Source organism: Chelonus insularis, unplaced genomic scaffold (genome assembly GCF_013357705.1).
Source record: "Chelonus insularis isolate UGA/USDA-ARS -01 unplaced genomic scaffold, ASM1335770v1 contig_406_pilon, whole genome shotgun sequence".
In the NCBI taxonomy this organism is placed as follows: Eukaryota; Metazoa; Arthropoda; class Insecta; order Hymenoptera; family Braconidae; genus Chelonus; species Chelonus insularis.
Genome location: NW_023276563.1, coordinates 1,927,530 through 1,948,880, shown reverse-complemented (window position 1 = coordinate 1,948,880; position 21,351 = coordinate 1,927,530). Strand labels below are relative to the sequence as shown.

The 21,351-nt window shown below is 26.1% G+C and overlaps 1 protein-coding gene and 1 long non-coding RNA gene across 4 annotated transcripts; one reads left to right on the top strand and one right to left on the bottom strand.

Annotated features, from left to right (window-relative positions):
* Positions 1-344: 344 nt before the first annotated feature.
* Positions 345-14,742, bottom strand: Moe (Moesin). Of its 2 annotated transcripts, XM_035087048.1 has the most exons (9): positions 14,573-14,742; positions 12,443-12,495; positions 9,919-10,098; positions 3,312-3,434; positions 2,834-3,106; positions 2,395-2,724; positions 1,888-2,306; positions 1,593-1,806; positions 345-1,508 (listed from the first exon to the last, which is right to left on the bottom strand). In XM_035087048.1, exons 2-9 carry the CDS (start codon positions 12,452-12,454, stop codon positions 1,344-1,346), a joined length of 1,716 nt encoding a protein of 571 aa, XP_034942939.1. In that variant the 5' UTR covers positions 12,455-12,495; positions 14,573-14,742; the 3' UTR covers positions 345-1,343. The 2 variants fall into 2 exon arrangements, with proteins under 2 accessions (XP_034942939.1, XP_034942938.1); XM_035087047.1 differs by lacking the exons at positions 12,443-12,495; positions 14,573-14,742 and adding an exon at positions 10,815-11,136.
* Positions 14,743-14,896: 154 nt separating this feature from the next.
* Positions 14,897-18,294, top strand: LOC118069199 (uncharacterized). 2 transcript variants are annotated; one of them, XR_004690590.1, is made up of 4 exons: positions 14,897-15,612; positions 15,818-15,958; positions 16,072-16,253; positions 17,235-18,294. It is a non-coding gene; the product is annotated as an uncharacterized lncRNA (long non-coding RNA). The 2 variants fall into 2 exon arrangements; XR_004690589.1 differs by having other exon boundaries at positions 17,224-18,294.
* Positions 18,295-21,351: the final 3,057 nt, after the last annotated feature.

Below are 21,351 nucleotides of genomic sequence, written 5' to 3'. Positions count from 1 at the left end.
TTGGCAGCTTCAGAAGGTTGAAAATCTATTGTATTTAATGTTATGTTATTCAATATAGATTTTCATCAAAATAGGCATATGCGAATCAGAGTGTTATAGGAGCATATTTGAATATTACTATATATTCGATTAGGCTGTTTTTTGTTCACAATAATTAAATAATTATACTCTTCTTTCACTCGCTTTCTTTCTTTCTTTCTTTCTTTCTTTCACACTCCCTCACCCTTACATTATATTGTATGATATTATTAGTTTTTATTAATCCGCAGAATGAAAGAGAATTGACGAAAAATTGCGGATATAAAATTGCTGAATTAACATTTTAACAAAATAACCATATAAAATTTAAGTCACATTATTATATGTATTTACTAGAAAGGCCACCAGTGTGCTTAATGTAAAATTACTAATTATTTTAATTATTCATTGCGATTCCAGAATATTAAAAAATTGAAGTATGCCTCCGGGGCTGTCTTCGAAAAATGTTAGCATCATATATGTGATTTTTTATTCAAAAATAACTATTGCAAATATCGTCAACATTATTTAACAATAATCAAAAATGGAAGAAACATGCAATTATGGTTAAACATTTTATCATATTATTAATCTATAAATATTTATGCAAAAAAGTAATATAATAGTAATAATAATAATGATGATATCAATAGTGAATAACAGTATTAAAAAATAATAGAATCATTTCGCGTTTATTAATTAATGCAAAGAGATTTGCAATAAACATTATGACATTGATACAAACAGAAAACTAATAAATTTAAAATCAATAAGATGATTCAAAAGAGTTTATAAAAATTTCAAAGCAGGGCAATTTTAACGAAAAAGGGAAAAGTTATTGAAGCTTGATAAGAACGAAGTAGAGTAAAATTTTCATTTTTTTTTTTTCATTTTCGATATGTATTACCATTTCGTTCTTTGTGCTTTTAATATACTACGGAAGTGTAAAAGATTATATTTCAGATATTTAATTATCAATGCATCATTCAAAATTAAGAAAAAAATAAAAATTTTACTATAATTATTCTTTTTATCAATAAATAAAATATTTGATAAATGTTTGAAATGCGCCTTGAATACCAATATATAGTTTAAAGTATGTAATGTTTATACATTTATTATTCAAAGTATGAACTCTAAGATCTTTTATTAAAATCTTAAAATAGAATTGCAATCTGATTATTCCTTGCGTTCATATTTGTTGATGTAAATTAATTTCTTCATATTTTTATATAAACTAAACGCACGGAATGAGACAGGAAAAATTATTCCATATTTTTCCTCAGTGTGGTCGGATTTTCAAAGTATATTTTAAAAAATATAATTTACATGTTTTCAAATTGATCAACACGACGTTTGGTATTACCTTTACGAATTTCACGCAATGTTTTATATTTATCGCGACCTTGACGTACATTTTCTCGGTGAATTTTATCCATTACTGTTTCTTTTGTCTCATCTCGTGACTGTGCAAGATCTTGTTTCAATGCCTATAATAAAGAACAAAGAAAAAAATTAGTCATTAATTATTACACCGTGAATATTAAATATTTAATGAAAATTCATCAGCATACTTTAAGTTGATCATGTAGACGCTCATTTCTTTCAGCAAGTGTACGACGTTCTTCAACAGGATCAATAATATTTTCATCAGTTGTTAATTCTTTAGTTACATCACGAGATTCTTCATCTTCACCTTCTTCTTCACCATCTTCATTTTCTTGGACATGATGGTGATGAGGAGTAGTATTAGCTTGCATTGCTCTATCAGCCTCTGCTTGTCGTAGTCTAGTTAATAAATAAAATATTATTGTAATACCAATTTATAAAAATCAATATCAATCAAGATTAATTTAATTATTTAATTACCTTGCATTTTCAACTTCTTCTTGTAATCTCCTAGCTTCAGCATCCTTTGCATCAACTTCCGATTGAATACGCGTAACTTCTTCCTGTTTAGCTCGAATTTCTTGCTCCAATTTAGCTCGCTCAGCAGCTTCCATTTCATGAGAGCGTTCAAGTTTCTCCATCATAGCGGTAAGTTCCTTCTGACGGTCTTCTAATTCTTCTTTAGCCGCTTGTAATTGTCTCAACTGTTCTTCAAGACGTCTGATCATCTCTTGAGCTTCAGTTAATTCAGCTTGTCGTCTATCCATTTCCTCAGCCATACTCCTTAGCCTTTCTTCATATTCTTGCTGTTTCTTTTCAGCACGTTCTCTTGCCGCAATTTCCAATTGAAGTTTTTCACGTTGCTGCTGTTTAGCAATCTTTTCATCACGAGCTTGCGCCTAAATATTCATATGAATTAATTATAATTTAATAATTTCTGATAATAATATTGTTTTAAAAGTTATTTATAATTAACAAAATAATTACCTTCATTTGTTGAACGTCAATAGTGTCAGGTTTACGTCTACGCATATAGAGCTCATGATTACCCATGCAAAGTGCCAGAATTCTCTTGTTAATCTTAACTCTAGGTGCAAAAAAGACAAAATCTGGTGCTTTTTTGTCAATAGGTTTGATAATAAATTTTCTTTCATTGAAAGAAATATTTCTAATTTCTGACCATGGAAAACCAATTTTCGGTGTTAATTTGTCATCCTTTTCATAGATATTTAAACCTAAAGCATCTACACCCAACCAGATCTCTGTTCCCTTTTTATTACGGATCTCGAAATAGTTTACACCGTACATTTCTAAATCCTGTGAAGCAAGAAGAAAACTTTCTTTATTTAAAGCGAAATTATAACGTTATTAGTCAATAGTAATAATAACTTTATCAATTAAGTCGTAAAAAAAAGTAATTAATTACCTGAGCAATTTTTAGATATTCCATCATAGCATCTTCACGAAGCATTCCGCGATGTTCTTGCCACCAAGTAGTAATAGAACTCTCCCATTCTTCCTTACTCATTTTATGTTGATCCATAACTCGTTGTGGTAGTAAACGATCATTAGCGAGAAAGCCGGGCATATGAGTTCCTTTCTGGAAATCTCCGTGTCTTGCTTGAACTGCATAGGATGCAAGAAGGACGGATGTTTCTGGTGGACAGTAGATTTCATCAGTGAGGATTGCATTCTTCACCTACAAAAATTATAAAATAATTTTACATAACATATATATTAGTACATTAAAGTAATATTTTAAAAGTGATTCAATGATTACTATGCCAAATATTTATTTTCGTGTTTGCTAAATTATCAGTTTTGATAAAATTAATGGATTTTAAAGCTTACAAAGCAGTTAAATATATTTTATAAAATAAAAACTTCTTATCTATTATACTCACTTGAAGATAAAATAGCCGCAAAGTAATGTCCTGGATAATTTCTTCAGCCACATCCTCAGGATAGAATTTGGCACGAAATTTAAATTGCAAAGGGTTCTCTTTTTTGACTTCTTGGCTCATTACCTGAAATAAAATAATAATAATAATAACAATTACAAATAGAAAGAATTTCATATTATATTTCATTTTTCATGCTTCATCAATTTTAAGTTATATAATTGCATAAAATAAATTAAACTTATAAAACATATTTTAATAAAATTCATTATGAATCACATATTTAACTGTTGAAATTAAATTTTTAAATAATTTAAATAATTAATTTCATTTCAAAGCAAATATTCTAAAAATAATTAATTTTCAAACAAAAATAGTGTAATTTACATTAAAATGAAATAAAAGCTATCTAAAAATAGAATAAATTATCATTTATTAATTATTATAATTTTTTTGTTCAACTCTGGATTATGTACACATTTTACATAAACTTTATCATAAACATGTTATAATTATAATATCTTGGACATTTATAAAAAAAAAAATAATAATATACTTTTTAGTATTTTTTATTAAAAATAAATGACCTTAAATTAAAATATTGTTTACTTGTTAAACAAACACTGTTAATCCAGAGTCAATATGTGATCATGGTAATAGTTGATAATTGATACAATCAAACATTAAGCAAAGCATATCTATAAAAATATAAAATAAAAATTTATTTTACTCTATCATGCCTCGCTAATTTGTTTATGTATATTAATTTTTTTATTTGAAAAATATAGTAAATTTTTAAAATCCAATTTTTTTTTTCATGTAATTATTTTACATTTTTATAAACACTTTTGTTGGTTATTTATAACTTTATTAAAAAAAAACAAATAATAATCTGAAAATGAAAGAAAAAAAAAAATACTATTATTCCATAAAAATTTAAATTTATGATTCTTTAAAAAAAAATGAATGAATAAATTTTGCAATGAATTATTTATTAGTATAATAATATTTTCTAAAGATTATTTACGCATAATCACACTGCATTTGTGCAAATGTGCTACGAGTTTTTCGGCTTATATAAAAAATATCAGCTAATATATTTTATTCAAATAATATAAAAAAATGTTTAAATGTAATTGAAAATATGTGCTCAATTGTGAGAAACAAATTGGGATTTATACACAGGATGTATTAAAAAACAATACTGAAAGACACGCATTGACATAATTCAATAATTAAAGTCTTACGTGCCAGATATTTCTTCGGCCAAATGAGAACACCTGCAATAATTTGTCAATTGTCATACATTTCGTTACTCATTGACTCTTATTGTTTTTCTTATTTTCATTAATAATAATAAAATTGTGTCTTAAGAAAAAAGTAAATAAATAAAGTTCCATGCATTCAAATGCATAAGTTTTTTTAAAAATAAAATTTATTCTTATGCTTGTAATAAAAATGATTATTATTATTTTAGAATTGCAAACATACATGCGAAGTTCACTGAAAATAATTTTTTATTGTTAATGAATGATTTAAAATATATTATACCTTAATATACCAAGTGATTGATGTAAAAGCTTACCCAAGACAGAAAAGGAAGTCCTCTCTTCCAATGTTAAAATTTTAGTTAGCATGCGATTAAAAGATTATAAGATAAAAAACATTTTTACATTAAATTTTTTTTATATAAAAAATATACTGTTAAAAATGGTTTATTATTTCAAATAACATTTTAGTATTAGTTATCAAATTTATTAAAAAGATTTATTGTTACTTTTATTAATTAATAGTGTTATTAAAAAATTATTATAAAATATAATATGAAAATACACTTTTTAGTTATTTAAATATTTTTGTGAAATAAATGTAAAGATTTAATTTTTAATTTTATGTTATAACTATCAAGGACACTAAATTGCCTTTCGGCTAACAACAATCATATAATTAATACAGGACGTTGGATAAGAATCCACAAGTATTAGTATAGATACGAGTACAAGAAAATCTTCCTCTCTGACATGCAATTTATGGTTTTGAAACTGATATCCTTGTCACTTAACTGTATCATTAATTTAAACTTATAATAAGCTTAATTGTCACTCACGTTCTTTGATTTATGTATTTTTCATTATTTTTTTATTAAGTCTATTCGATAAGTACGTTTACATTATAAATGAAATTTTATTTAATTAATTAAGAAACTTGAAATCACATAAAATTGATTGAAACTAATCGATACATCAGTAATATGACCATAAAAATTTTTTAAAAGTTATAGGTCACTATGTTCAAGGACATAAATGTGTCCTCGACATGTTTTCTGTTGAGCATATAATTACTTAGCTTATTTCCGTATTCTATGTTATGTAAAATAGCATTCAAAAATTCAATAATCTGGAATACTGATTTAAAAATAAACAACTATAATTCAAGGATGGAATGAACTTAATTGATAACAAAATTACTTAGTTGAAATTTATCTGATATTATAAACGAGTACTTTTTTATTAATAACATTGTCATCAGATCTAAATTGGATAAATAAAGATAATTTGTTGTTCATTAATTTTGACATTAATTTTAGAAAACATTTGTTATTATATTAACTATTAAATTTATTATCTATTTAATATTTAATGAGTAATAAATAATGGTTTTAACGAATCATAACAATAAACTGTTTAAATGTTTTTTTTTATTAAAAAATGACGGTTGGTAATTATATAAAATTTTTTGAAGCTATTTTATACTCTGGAATTAACTATTATATATAGATTGTGTTGAGTCAATCAATTGATGATTTTTTTATACTAAACAAATAATCTTCAGATGACTGTCAATTTTTTCACTCATCATGTTTATAGTGCTGTGTAAGTAATAATAATAACAACTATTATTTTCAATCAAATACAACAAAGATATTTAAAGTCATATTAAAATTTTATTCAACTATTAAGAGGTGATTTGTAGAATTGAAAGAACATATTGATAAATCGATTAAAAATATAACTGACAAAAAAGAAACTGACGTAGAAGAATAATAAAAAAAAAAGCATAGGTTTTATTATTCTAGAAGATGACATAAGTAACGTACATAAAGAATTGGTGTGAGAACAGATTATGAAAAAATATAATACAAAAATGATTCGCATGGTATAGAGGTACAACATGACAAGTTCTTGTAGTTTTTTTTGCTAAAAGTTGCGTAAGAGTCTATAGTCCGTAGCTTTAAGAGCACACCTGTAGCACACTAAAGTAAACTTATAACTGTTTTTGTGTAATCGTATATAACGTTATAAGCACCTTGAAGACACAAAGTAACTGCACTCATTCATTTATTTTTTCAAATATCTGGATCAACCACATTATAGGAATTTCAATGATGCCTTACTTCCAAACGAACATCAATACCTTTATAACAGTTGGAATCCTTGATAGGAATATAACAAGATGTTGGACAATTATTTATAAACTTGAACTTGGCCACTTGTACATTTATTTTATAATTAAATAAAATCGTAAGAATATAAATAATTGTTGTGATAATATGAAATATTAAATCTGATAAAATAATCTAGATGCTAACTGGTAATTATCTTAATGTATCTCCAATACAAATCAGTTGCTTGTTCAGTTGTGCACATGTTTTTATAAATTTTAAAGCTTAAATTTCTATTGAATAATGACTTTGGATGATTTTTGTCAATTATTAAAAGTTTAAATTTTTTCCATCTTACTTTAATGATAATTAATCAACAGAGACTTTGAAATTAAAAGCAAAATAATTATTATTGCTTAATATTAATAAAAAATATTATTGATTGACTTGGAGTAATCATTTTCATTAGTATTTTACCATGCTATTTTAATCAAACATTTGGAATAAAAAATCCAACTTAGAAGTTCTTTCTGAAATTGAAAGTCTTTTGATAAGATAACACCATTAATGAAATTTGAGTGGATAAGCATAATAGCTAAGTTATTAAAGATTGTCTTTATTTTATTGATGAGTATCAAAATATATATATATATATATATATCAAAGAGATATTCTATGTAACCTTCATCAAAAGTGTTACACAAATGATAGGCTGTTGATGCGATAATAATTATCGCAAATTCTAGATGAATTACATGAGTATTACATTCACTGTAATTAGTAAAGTGCATTTGATATCAGGAATCGGTTGCATTTAGGTTCACCAGATTCTAATCATCTAACCTATATCAGTGATGGATTATAATTATAAGTTATATGACAGAATGAAAATATCAGTAATCATATGATGAAGTTTGTATTTATTCCCTCATTTTTTTTATTTCTATCCCAGCTAAAGTAACCAGATAGACTAGTTTTTGAAAGAAGTATTTAACAGCCTGCACATTGAAAAGAATCAATGTTATTATATTTGCACGTGACACAGATAGTGTATGACCGGTAAATGTATAATTTTGCATAGAGGTATGATATTGTAAGCGAATACCAGTATGCTAATAGTATTATATAGTTTTATTGTGTACTATTTAGAGTATTCAATAAGGAAAACTTAAATTTCGATTTGTCTAAGAAAAACTGAAAATACTTAATAACAATAGAATAGTTTTACCTATTAAAAATGCAAGCTTTACATTTTTTTCAATGACCACTTGAGACTTCTCAAGTATATGTAGCTCTAGTCCAACGAGACACGTAATGTAGCGATGGACATCGTTATACCCTTGAACGCTTTCTTCAAGAATGAGGGAAAGGACAAACGAGCACTACACTTTATCATCTTCTCTATTCTAAATTAACTCTTACCAAGTCACCGTCGTACTCGTCGTCATCAGTGTCTGAATCTGAACAACCTCTGAGCTTTCGTACTTTCCTTTGCACTTTCTTTCTCACCACTTTTTTCATACCATTTTCTGGCTGCATGAAACATCGTATTCATACCAAAAAAATATGAATATAGTTTTCTTTTGCTTGACAAAAAGTCGAAGAAAAGCTCAATCTATGAATACCAAATAAATTTAAATGAATATGTGACGAGAAAAAAACTTTGATAAAAAGTTGCTGAAGATGAATATAGCATAATTTTTACTACATAATACACCAATAATACTCGACAATTTTTTTATATGATTACTAATGTTTGGTCGAAATTACAATGCTTACTCATTCACAATTGAAAGGAAAATTATCTACAGTACTATACGGCTTTACTATCTTTGACGTACGATATATTTGCATTTATACAATCTATTAATGAATTTAATAATAAAAAATCATAAAGTTCAAGGTCATACTTATTGTATATTGTTTACTTTTTTGTGCGAAGAAAAATAATGTGATTTAAAAAATTCACTAAAGATAATTGCTTATTGAATATATTTAATAATCTTTCTTGGTTCAAATGTTTATTAAAATGATTAAAAAAATCTAACATTAGTAAAAATTTACATAAAATTTTTAGTATGACAAAAAGATAAGCTTTTGCACACATATGATTAACCTCGTAAGTAGAAAGTATCACAGACGATGATGATGACGTTATTAGCCATATCTCCGGGAATTTATTTTTTACTATGACACAAGTGACTCAAACTTTATTGTTAGCTACGAAGATGTGTAAATCATTAAATTATTTATTGGAAGGAAAAGTTGAGCACTTATCTTTATAAATTTCTATGAAAATCTTCATCAAAATTGATAGAAAAATACAACTTTGGGTTATTATATTATATCAACTTTTTTTTTACAGCGAAAGAAGTGATGATCAATGATGAGATACTAAATAATTACAATGACAAAAATAGCAGAAAATTCAAAACGTAGTTGTACCAATAATTTCAACACACTAGTTAATAACTGATAAAAATTATTTTGTAAAACAATAATTACATGGTCCTCTATAGAACTTTAACAAACTGGATAATTTAAACATTATAATTAGACATTGAATATTAATGTCTATCTAAATAATAAAATAAATAAAATACACATATTTTAATCGAATTATCTATGATAATTATATCTAATTTTAGCATTAATTGAAGACAATTAAAGAACTTGTTCGAATGTGAATCTCCATTGCATATTAAGTACAAAATTAATAGATTAAATACTTTTATACATCTTTAAAACTAAAAATTGTAAAACTTAAACAATTATGTAGTTCATTAGATTAAATATTATTTAATGAATTATTTATAGAAAATAATTATTTTAAATTTATCGACTCCTTAGAGATCTCTATGTTTATGCTATTTTTAAATGGATTGTCATTATAATCGTTATTAATGTAATGTATTAGTTAGAATAATTCTTATTGAGTTTATTTTTAACTCAACAAACCAAAACTTGTTGTTATTTAATATATTAATACTTTAATAGCCTTATTGGCTTCTTTACTTTCTATGTATTACTGGTATTTCTAGTTAATTTGATACATAGAATATAGCAAATTTATATAAAATATACAAAATTGTTAGTGTACCAAAAATTCATTATAAAATCAATCGTTTTGATATGTTTAATTTAGAAAACACATAAACAGAATTAGAATTAAAACAAATATTTTCATTTATTTTGATAATTTAAATATTGAAACTGTATTAATCATACCTTCTTGTATAATTTGATCCATGTTAAATCTCCTTTGCTATCAGTATATTGGAGTCCAAAAAACCAAACTTCACGTAAACCAATCGTTTTGACCACCTGGTCGAAGAGTTGCTTGCCAGTTGTTGCCTGCTGGATAGCAAACTCCAACTCGGCATCCATCGTCGTCACCCTCACGTTCATCTGTAAGGGAAATAAACGATATTAAATTTTGTTATGATAAAATATTATCATATTATATGATATAAGAATCATAACTTTCAAAACTCATCAAAAAATTTGTAAAATCATTTTTTACTTTTGATAGTTGTCATTGATTTAATGACCACCCGGTATATAAACACGTAGGATTCTTGAGGAATGAGAGTTTGCTATATCAGCTCAACGGTTAATATTACAAACATTTTTAGGCATAATAATGCCATCATTTATATTATAAATCACATTCCTATCAAAGTTTTGTTGCTTTTTTATAGTTAATGTTACATTTAATGGCAGTTATTGTTAATGACGACTGTTATTTTTATAGCTTGCTAATCTCCATTTATTAGGCTAAGGAAACGCCTAGTAAATACATGATGCTCCGCTTGCATGACGGGCTTCCTTGACTACAACGGATTTTTTTTTTTAAATTTTATTATCATGTCTGTCTAAATTTTTCATAAAAGTTGCTTGTAAAATCAATTATTCTACATGGAAAATTAAAATTATATTAAATTTTTATTGACTCAATATTTTATTCAACAATTTAATATAAATAGCTTCTGTAGTAGTGTGTGTGTGTGAATAAGTTTTATTTTCAATTTATAAACTCCGTATTATTGAAACAAATATGTCAAAGCTTGATAAGGGCAAATAAATTTAAAATGAAATTGACTGTATCAGTTACGAAGCCTTACCATCTTCGAGCTGGCAACCATGGCTGTTTACACTAAATGAATTTGGAATTAACGACAATAATGGAGTGAAATGATAAAGTTATCAGAGAAAGTAACACACAAGTCACAGATTTTTCTCAATTGATCAACAAATAATTAATTTTCAATTGAATTTCACTCAAAAGATGGTATATTTGAATTCACAAGCATTCAACTGGTCTTATCAGACTGATGTACGTTAAATTAATGGAAGCAAGCGTCCACAACTACTGTCTGAAACGAATATGAACTGATCGACACGCCGGTTGGATACAGGTCGCACAATAGGCCAAAGGAGCAAGTGCAAGTGGCGTCTCCTTCTGTTGATCCCCTCTTTTTCATTCCCTACTCTACTCGATAAATCCAACGTATCGTTCTTTCGCTTGACTCATTTGTACGATCTGTGCCGGGCAATGCAGCAGGTCAGCTGTTTCACTTCTTTTTTCATAAAGAGCAACGGAAAGAAGAAAGATAAAATATGCATAGTCACGTGAACAAGCCGGTTCGCGAAGTTGTACTCAACTAACGTGCTGCTAATATACCGGGTGATTTTATTCAAATTCACGTAATGGAATTACGTATAGTAAATTAAGAATTAAGTGATACGCGACATGGAAATCGCGTGATCATTTGTAAATTTATATTTGGGTTTTGTACCTTATAGCTTTTATATTCATATATGTAGTTACAATTGATGAATCATGAATAATTTTTTTCTCCGTTGATTTTATGTAAAAAAAAAGGTAATTGAAAAAAAATTTTTTATTGTTAATTCTGTCTATAGTCAAGTAAAATAAACACGTAGAATATTTGATTCCATGACATATTTTCTATGAAACGCGATTTCTCATGAACTTATACATTTATATTAACTATTTAATCATTATAAATAAATAAAAGTAATGAAAAAAAAAATTTGTTAATATCGGATACATTTAAAAAATACTTAAATTAGATGCATTTTTAATGCCCATTTCATCGAAAAACTACTTAACTGATTACTAATTCATTTAACGGTTATTGTGTGAATTAGTTGTCTTGAATGAGTTTGTAATAAAATCACTTTATAAAAATCGAATTTAATTTTAAGAATGTTAAATTAATGAAGAAAAATATTTATTATACCAATTAATTGAATTAATTATATCAAACTTGTGTCAATTCATTAGAGAATAATTGATTCAGACTGGATAAAATTAATTATGAACGATAAAAAAGAACCAAAGAAAGCGAGCGAGAGAGAGATAAAAACCGGAAATGAAAGGATAAATTAGAGGAAGTAATTGACGCGATTTTAAGTTAATAAATAGTGAAAATACTAAAAGTTTTTGATGTAAAATTTTTATTGAATAGTTAGTAAGAATATAATACAAATTAGGATCAGAGTAATGAATGAAAGTTATGATTATTCATTTATTTTATAAAAGAGAACGTTTAAATGACCGATTATATTAGCATATTTGGTACATACAATTTATTCAGTGTGTAGTATAATTTAAATATTACTGAGTTTGCTAATTAAATACGTGTTTCGTTAATCTAGTGATGTTTATTTTATACGTATGTATACAAATAACGATACGAATAACTATAGAGAAAGTCCAACTTACCGACTTAGGCATCGTTGTGATTATTTATTTTCGCAGTCAAAATAAATAAAAATCTGAAACAAATTAAAATAATTTGTATTATAATAGTGTCTCTAAGAATAAGTGTCATTATTAAACAGTGAAGTTTTGAAAACGGACTGTGAAAAATGGTAATTATTACCAGAGACAGTACACTGATAGTAAGTAATAAAATTTAAAATTAAAATTAATTGATAAATAAATTGCAAATATTATTTTATTGTTAAGAAAACAGCCAAACAGTTTAATATCTTAATTCGTGTTTCTTCAGCAAACATCTGTCTGTTTTATTTTATGGCTAAATATAGATGCAAAAGTACATATATTTTTGTCTATTTTCGTTTAATAAATACGAAAATTATTTCAAACATTTCCTTTTGATCACTTGAAAATCATTTATTTATTTATTTTTTTATCGTATAAGAATTGATATAATAATTTCTCATGAAATTTTATGTTCTATATTTATGATAATGATTTTAAGATGAACACATAGATTTTCTTGACTTATAAGTATTCAATGATATACCCAGAAAAAATATTACTTTTTCATGGAAAATAATTTGAGTTTTAATTGTTAAATTTTTATTTAAGAATCCCATATTGAACTCTGGAAAAGTTAATTATGTAATTTAACTACAAAATAAAGACTAAACAAATACGTAAAATATAAATAGAAATGCAGAAATATTTTCATTACAAATTCTGTGAGAAAATGTTTATAAAAAGACAATATGTACCTGTTCAATTAATCTCAATATTTCATTGTTTTAAAGTTATTATCAATGTGTCAAGTATGTCTGCACCAAATTTATTAATAATTATTGAATTTACTTTCAACTAAACAAATAAAGTTGAAAGGAATAAATTATTAATGAAAAAAAAAAACAAAATTATAAATGATATTTTGATACAAAAAAATAAAATATACGGATGAAATATTTTATTTTACTAGATTTAATGTCTAGTTTTGATAATATTTTATTCCATTCAAATTAATTAATATTGTGATACTTTGACAGAATACTATCAGTTGTGGAATTAATTGTTTCCAGAAATAAGTCTGATTAATCACTTTATACAAATTATTTCGATTTGAGTTTAACGACACGTGAACTATATAAATTTTAATTTAGATTTATAATTTCTTTAATTACTTCATTTGTATAACTTTATTTCATCGTATTAGAGAGTTTATTAATCAAAAGTTATTACAATGAATTATTTAACTAAGTTATGATTTCATTTTCAGGGTAATAAATAAAAAAATTTCAATGTCTTTTAATTTGTTTCCTATTAATAATTAATGATTGTTCTAGCTATTAAATAAAAATGATGTAATATATTAAAATAGTTTTATGACCAACAAATATAAACTAGTGATTAGATAAAAAATAAATTTACAGTAGGATTTTAAACATTAAAAAAACTAACAAGTAATATTTTAATAAAATCACAAAAAGATGACAGTAAGTCTTTTTTAAATAACATGACAATATGCACTTCACAACTTCAAATTGTAATTACTCAAATTATTTTCAATACATACATGCTAAGGTCACTTATGTATTTCTATATCCATTGTCTAATGTTTTCTCTTTGATGTTAGTAAAATAGTATGAGAAAATTGGCCGTTTTTTATGATAAAAAAAGTATAAGTTAAAATATCTAGTGAAAAAAATTTGAAGAATTAATTACTATCCGGTTAAAAACCTGTTAGAAAATATTGAGAATAAATACGATTTTATGTATTCATACGATTACAATAATTGATATTCATTATTTACTGTATAAAAGAATAAAGTATCTACGAAAGAAGTGATTACTTTGCATTAGTCAAGCGGCTTTTTTAATATTAAAATAATATTAATATAGTGCTGACAGTGTGAAATAACCTTAATCATTTCTTAAAGTTTAATAAACAAGAACATATAATAAAAAAAATTTATGCATTTAGATAAAATAATTACAGAATAACTTGATGTTATAATTCTTAAGAAAAATTACCAACTTATTACATACATTTCTTATTCAAAAGTTTTCTGATGAATCTCCGAAGATAGTTCACATTTTTCTGAGTAATGAAAATAATTGAATATAGCTGTAACTTACCAAGTATTTACTTTATTTTAATGAAAACCGATATTGTACATGAATGATACATCAATAATTAGTCAATAATCCACTTTTTATAATCGTTCTTGAAGCAACAGAATACCGTAAAATCCACACCCAAAAATCCCGTCACGTTGAACAAATAATGACACCTCACTGATAATATGGCCGTCACCGTCATACTTCTCCCACTCTCTTTCAATTTTGTCATCAAGTAATATAAATTTCTACACCTAGATGGCTTTAGTTTTATTGAGAAAATTAATGATAAGTTATCATTTATTTTTTATTTTATCGATAATATTCTAAACATCACGCTAGAGACATCTATAGAGCAGATTGAAATTTATTCATCAAAATAAACTCATTTGATATAACAGAATATCAACATGGACGTATCAATAATAAAAAGTCAAAATAACGGGCATAAATTTTGATAACAACAATCATATTCGCCATTGTTTCAATATGAATGTTTGAATTTCTAATAAAAGATTAATTTATTTTTTTTGTACTGTTTATTTTATCAGTGATTGTTCATTACAGTATTCATTTGTAAATTTTATTGGTCATTTGTATACAATAAGATCAAAGTAAGCAGCATGTGCCGACTCTAGAATTAATTAAATATCTGATATAGAAAGTATTTATATCATTTAATTTAATACTTAATTATGAAGAAACGAAATATAAATATACATATATATATATAGAGAGAGAGAAAGAGACAATCGCTGACAATAATTTAATTAACAATTATTTATACACTAACTGGAGATTTTTCTATGTTTACTTGACTAATGATGGAGCTAGTGGAATTACATAGGAATACAAATGAAAATTACACAGTAAGAATAAAAATAACAGAAATATGTACATGAGAGGACTATAAATTTAGTGCTCACTGAAAAACACCTTTTATGCAAAGTTCTTTTGTAAGCTGGATGAGCTTAAAAAGTTAATGGAACAATGCAATGCCCTGAAGCAGGGAAAGGAGCAAGATTTTAGTGATTATTAAAAGTATAAAATTAAAAAAGGTAATGTAAGATCATAAAAAAAGTTTATTATGAATATATTTTTGAAACTTCATATGAGTAAGAATGTTGTTCATTACGGTACATTCAATTATGCATGAAAGATTATAACAAAATTTTTATCTATCAAACTTATTTTTCAAGTTGAAAATGAAATTTAATTATGTAAATAATAATATTAACATTTTTTTTTACTTTCTATTTACAGGATTATTTAATTAAACTCCAAAATCACTATCAGACGGAAGGACTATAGTTTTGAGATCAGTGAAATGTGTTGATGTGATGACAATAAGTCTAATCATGAATAGTAATTTCTTCGTGAATTGTAATTTTTAATGAATAAAAGGTAATTTCTTTATTTATTTCATAAACTTTTTTTCTTTCTATTCTATCAATAATATAGAATAGAAAATAGAATAACTTCATTATTTACTTAAAAAAATGTCTTTATTTTTTTAGACTATTATTTAAAGATCCCTACTTATATATGTAAAGGTCAATGAAAAAAAGGAAGCGCTGTTGGTATGGAAAGTTGAATAAAACTAAGTAGACAGATAGAAAGTCGAATTCAAGTAATTCTTTTTTGTCGTCAACTGTTGATTAAGCTTAAACATTTTTTTGGGTCAATGATTATTCTTCCGGTAATTTATCTAATTGTTCATCTGCTATTATATATTTATCTTCGAATAAAAAAAAGCATAATGCATAATACGATTATTGTCTCGATAAAAAAAAATTATACCAAAATTGAGTACAGTGAACTTTATGCAAAAAATTTAATTGATAAAATTACATTCTGACAATAAATTCTTGTAAATGTGACATTGGAACATCAATCTTCAAGTGCTTTGTTCTTAAAATAGCGAAAGTCTCGACCGTGACTTATAAAAATACTATTTATTATTCTTACATGGCTACTTTCACGTAATTTTGAATTAATAATCGCTTCCGGAAAAATTTTAATTCAATAATTAAGTAAGTACGAGTTATAATCAATTATACATTATGCAAATCATACCTTGAAAATGTGATGAAAAATATGAACAAGCAATTAAATTTCCATCAAAAATGCAAAAAGTACAAACATAATAAGTAACTAAGAGTGATATTTTACCACAAAAGAAATGTGAAGTTTATTTGTAGACGCAAAACGAATATTTTTCTCTTTCGCGTAAACTGACCACCGTACATATATGTATAATTAAAGGTAACGCGGTAAATTAGCCACGGGCCACACTTTAAATTACGATCGCAGCCTAAAGCAGATTGTTAACGGATTATAAGAAAGTCTGCTTAATAGAGGAAGATAATCGTTTCCCCAATTAAAGTATTTTGCTATATTTCATCTACCGCAGTCATAATCGCATGAAAAACATTGTTTCCGTTAATCCGAACGATTTTATGGATCCTCTAGGCAATTATTAGAAAACGTTTTATTTTTTTCTAACGAAACACATATTTTACCCCTTTCCTACTTTCACTTTCATTTAAATATGAAAAATATATTTCTTCTACTATTTAATTAATGACCACCATAAATTTTTACGAAAAATTTTCATTAATGTATTTTACATTTTATGACATAAATTTTACATTCTTATTTTATTTCAGGTAATTCGCAGGTACAGAGTTGGTCGTTGTCTGTAATGAAATGAAAAATCTACTTATAACAATCATAAAGTCAAAGTACTCCAAGAGAAGATTTTTATCAATAAATCAAGAAGATCCGATATACGTCAACGTGAAAAAAAAAAAGAATGAATTGAATTACAATTTTTACTGTCAACATTAGAAAAATATCGAAACAGAGTCAGTCAGTCTTCTTTATCGCTTTTCTTTGAAGTACAAGCAGATGAGCACGATCTCATATAGAAGCAATAAATATTTGTGAATCTTCAGTCTTGAAGCGATTTAAAGTCGTGACTCTTGTAATTCTGTGAGGTTCAATTCAGATCAAAGTACTCTGCAATCGACTCTGAATGTAATAATAAATCTCTTTTAGACACATATTTAACACTTTTTATTTGTTTAAAGAGATTTTTATTTTTTTTCAATGATTCTCATTGGCTTTCTTTCGTGCTAATACAATTATTAATTCATTCTCGGTGCGTAGAAGTAAAAGAATTAACTCCAGACGCGAGCCACGATTATGCGTTTATGTAGCACCTTGAAAGTCAAACGCGGTATGTAATATAATATCATGTACTTGTGAAAGCCACTACCACCTTGGACATGCCTGCACGACTTGAATCGGCTTGAATCGCGCATACCCAACGGCCAATGCTTTTGATATAATCAAGTGCCATTCGATTGCCGTGTGAACGTATTAAACTCTCTGTAACCTTCCTCATCAATTGAGAACTTGTATAAACCTTCGATCGATAAGTTGTATAAGATAATAGGTCTTCGATATGGATATGTAAAATTCCAGATTAGGTAAACCATGCCGGTCTCAGGGTAAATAACTTCTTTATCTAAATAGGAATGTTTCACTTCTTTTCAAAGGCTGTGATATAGCTTATGATGTGATAACTATATTTCAACTAATATTCAATTTATGAGAAGAATTCCTTGACGAGAATATGAACAATTATGATCAATTTAAAACTAATATAAATTATTTTATATTTCTTTTTTCAGCCACAAGAGTTTATAAGATTTCTTATCAATTATTGTATTCATTCTGTCCCATGAACTTTATTTATTGTTAGTTTTATCTGTTTTTTTCATAACTATATTTATTAAATTTATTTTAACATGGATGTGATAAATAATGAGTAGCCTTATAGTCTATTTCATTACTTATAAAGATGATTTATTGTTTTTTTTTCATGAAATATTTAATATTAATGGTCAAGGATTTCCATAAATATAATTGAGTTGGATTTTTAAGGTCAAACACCTTGAATCCATTTGAATATTTTATTTCCCTACTGTAAATTGATTGAAATAACCAAGCTATTTGTTAAACTATAATTATATATGTATATAAGAATTTTACGGAAATAATCCAGTCTGTTAGAAGCGTAATTAATTAAATGAAAATAAAAAGTAAAAATTAGTTTCTAATTTATAACTTTTTTTAAACACTTCAATTTCAAATGACGTATTTCCGAATGTAATATACGAATTTTAGAAAATGTTAGTGGATTTTAAAAGTTGTCAAGGTAAATTAAACATAAATAATTATTTTTATGTAAATGAAAAATTGATTAACATTTTTTGCTTTCCTCGATCAATTAAATACCGATGTGCTTCGTTAGTTCAGGAGTATTTAAAAAATTATTAAGGACGACAAAAATACGGTACATTCTTTCTATGCCGAATGATCTACTTAGAAGAAGAAATATAATTATTAACCATTGCTAATAACAATAAAAAAACTCATTCACTTTTCCACCCTTTTATTACATTCTATCAGTACGATTGGCTTTATAATATAAAATAAATTACTTAGCGTAATCACCAGAGTGAGCTTTCCCTGCTAAGCATCTTGGACCACTGTATATAGTAGTTACCATCCAGAATCATTTTTAATATGAGTTTTAAAAATGTAGTAGACTAGTGTAGAACTCACTCTCTTGATTCTTAACAACATCCGCTTCTTTTACGAGTTGACTATTTTCACCGGACAGTCATAAAACCTGATATAAAGTTACTCTCGATTCTATATGTTCGACACTATTTCAACAATTTCCTCTTTCTTTTCTCCGCAATTTCCTTACTAGTAAGACAACATATATTTATTCCTCAGACACCAGAATAGTCTGGGAATTACATAAAGAACCACTATTGTACCTTTCTCATTGTCGTGATCGTGTCATTTGCATTGCAAGACAGAAAAATAAGTTTATCATCTTTGCAGGATGTTGTAAATGTACCCTCGAGATCAGAAATAATGCAATAAAATACATTACCATGCTACCAATAAAGGAATAATAAGAAAAAAACAAGTACTCTAGTTAATTTGATGCTGGTCAAGTACACTTATTTTTTTTGTTTCTTTTTAGAAAAATCAAAATCATTATGATGATTAATACTCTGATAATTACGTAATGAAGTAAGAAAATTCTTGATAATCATCTAAAACGTATAAATCCTTTATATTGCACATACCAGAGTAAAAATAGCGTAAGCATTACAACACACACTCTCAGTATTAGTTTACTACAAGAGGCTGGAAAATATTTACTGGTTATTTTACAGTGAGAGTTTATTGGGCGGATATAGCTATGCAACAAACTTTGCTATAGACGTGTACTTTCTTCGGTTCAATTGTATATGAAACAATAGCATCCATGTTATATTAATGTAATAAACACATCGTGTGGTATACTTTTATACGGTATCATTAAATTTTCGTCATGCACACTCATGAATCGTAACGCCCTTTCGTCAACGTCAAAAGAAATTGGCTCTTCTTTTTTTTTGCAAAAAAAGTATTTACATTTATTAATATTTTTAATATCATACTATTACGTATAGTAAATACTCTGATTTTTTTTTTACTCTATGTAAGAGTTAAGTTTTGATAAAAGAATTTTATAATTTTAATAATCTTATCAGGCATTTTAAGCTAATTATTAGATGGAATACATTTTTCGATTAAATGATGCAATTAATTAGTCAATTATTTACTTAATAACCACATCATTAGACGAAAGTGTTAACGAAATTTTCCTTTGATTTTTTTTTCTTATCATTTTAGTAATTATTTTAATGAAGAGATAGTTTTAATGAGAAATAAAAAGTGAAATGAGTTGTTTGAATTTTCTTGGAAGAATCCAGAAAATTTTTTATTTACCTCAAAAAGAATTTTTTCGTATCATATCCAGGAAGACGAATTTATGAATTTACAGGTGTATAATTGAAGAGAGATGAGTGCTTAGTCCAGAAAGTAAGTGAAGACCATGACCTCGGAGTGCTGATGGAGGTTATAAGTCATTGCATTTATTGAAGCAGTGAAGATACAATAAAGATGATGCTAAGAAAAAGATAACATGTGATAAGAGAACAATGTTTGTAATGTATATAAAATGCTCGACAATCTAACTATTACCTAGTCACGAAGTCTTGAATTAAGATGCCATTGGAATTCACAGTTAACAATACCTATTGATTGATTCAATTGAATGATCTTCTGCATCTTTTTAATTTTATCCTTCGTTCTATTGTTCCAATTGACCTTAGTTGCAGTTTATTGCCATGTTTTTGCTCACGGCCACTACAGGTGACTACTGATAATGAACCAATATCGATACTTTATTGAACTGTTAACATAATTAAATTATTTCAACAACCATTCTCTACTCTCATTGTCGGCATACTTCATAAGATCATACTTAGCAGAGGATAGAACACGTTCGATCGTTTGAAATATTACGCAATATAGAGATGGTAAACTACCGATCGTTTCTAATTTCGACACACGTGTACTCTCACTCATTCCTCCATCTTCCTCTCGAGGTGACACTTCCATCTGGTACATAACATTTTCTTAGAATAAACGTTCAATTTACATATATCTGAAGATTAAAATAAACAAAAAACTTTTTTATTTGTTTAAATTTATAACATGACTATTATAATATTGGATAATTTCCCGTTAAAGTCAATCTTTGACTTGCTTCGTAATGCAAATATATGCTCTGATAAAGTGTATTTATCGATTGTTATAAAACAAATTTTATTTTTTGGCTTATTTCTTTTCTGGAGATGGAATATAATAAACTTATGGCT

Bases quoted from the DNA above. Each gene is read 5' to 3' on its own strand.
- Moe (XM_035087047.1), bottom strand. From the start codon at position 10,835: ATGGTTGCCAGCTCGAAGATG. The intron at 3,107-3,311 runs GTGAGTATAATA...TAATTTTTGTAG, and splicing joins TGCGGCTATTTTATCTTCAA to GTGAAGAATGCAATCCTCAC. The intron at 1,807-1,887 runs GTAATTAAATAA...TTTATTAACTAG, and splicing joins GAAGAAGTTGAAAATGCAAG to ACTACGACAAGCAGAGGCTG.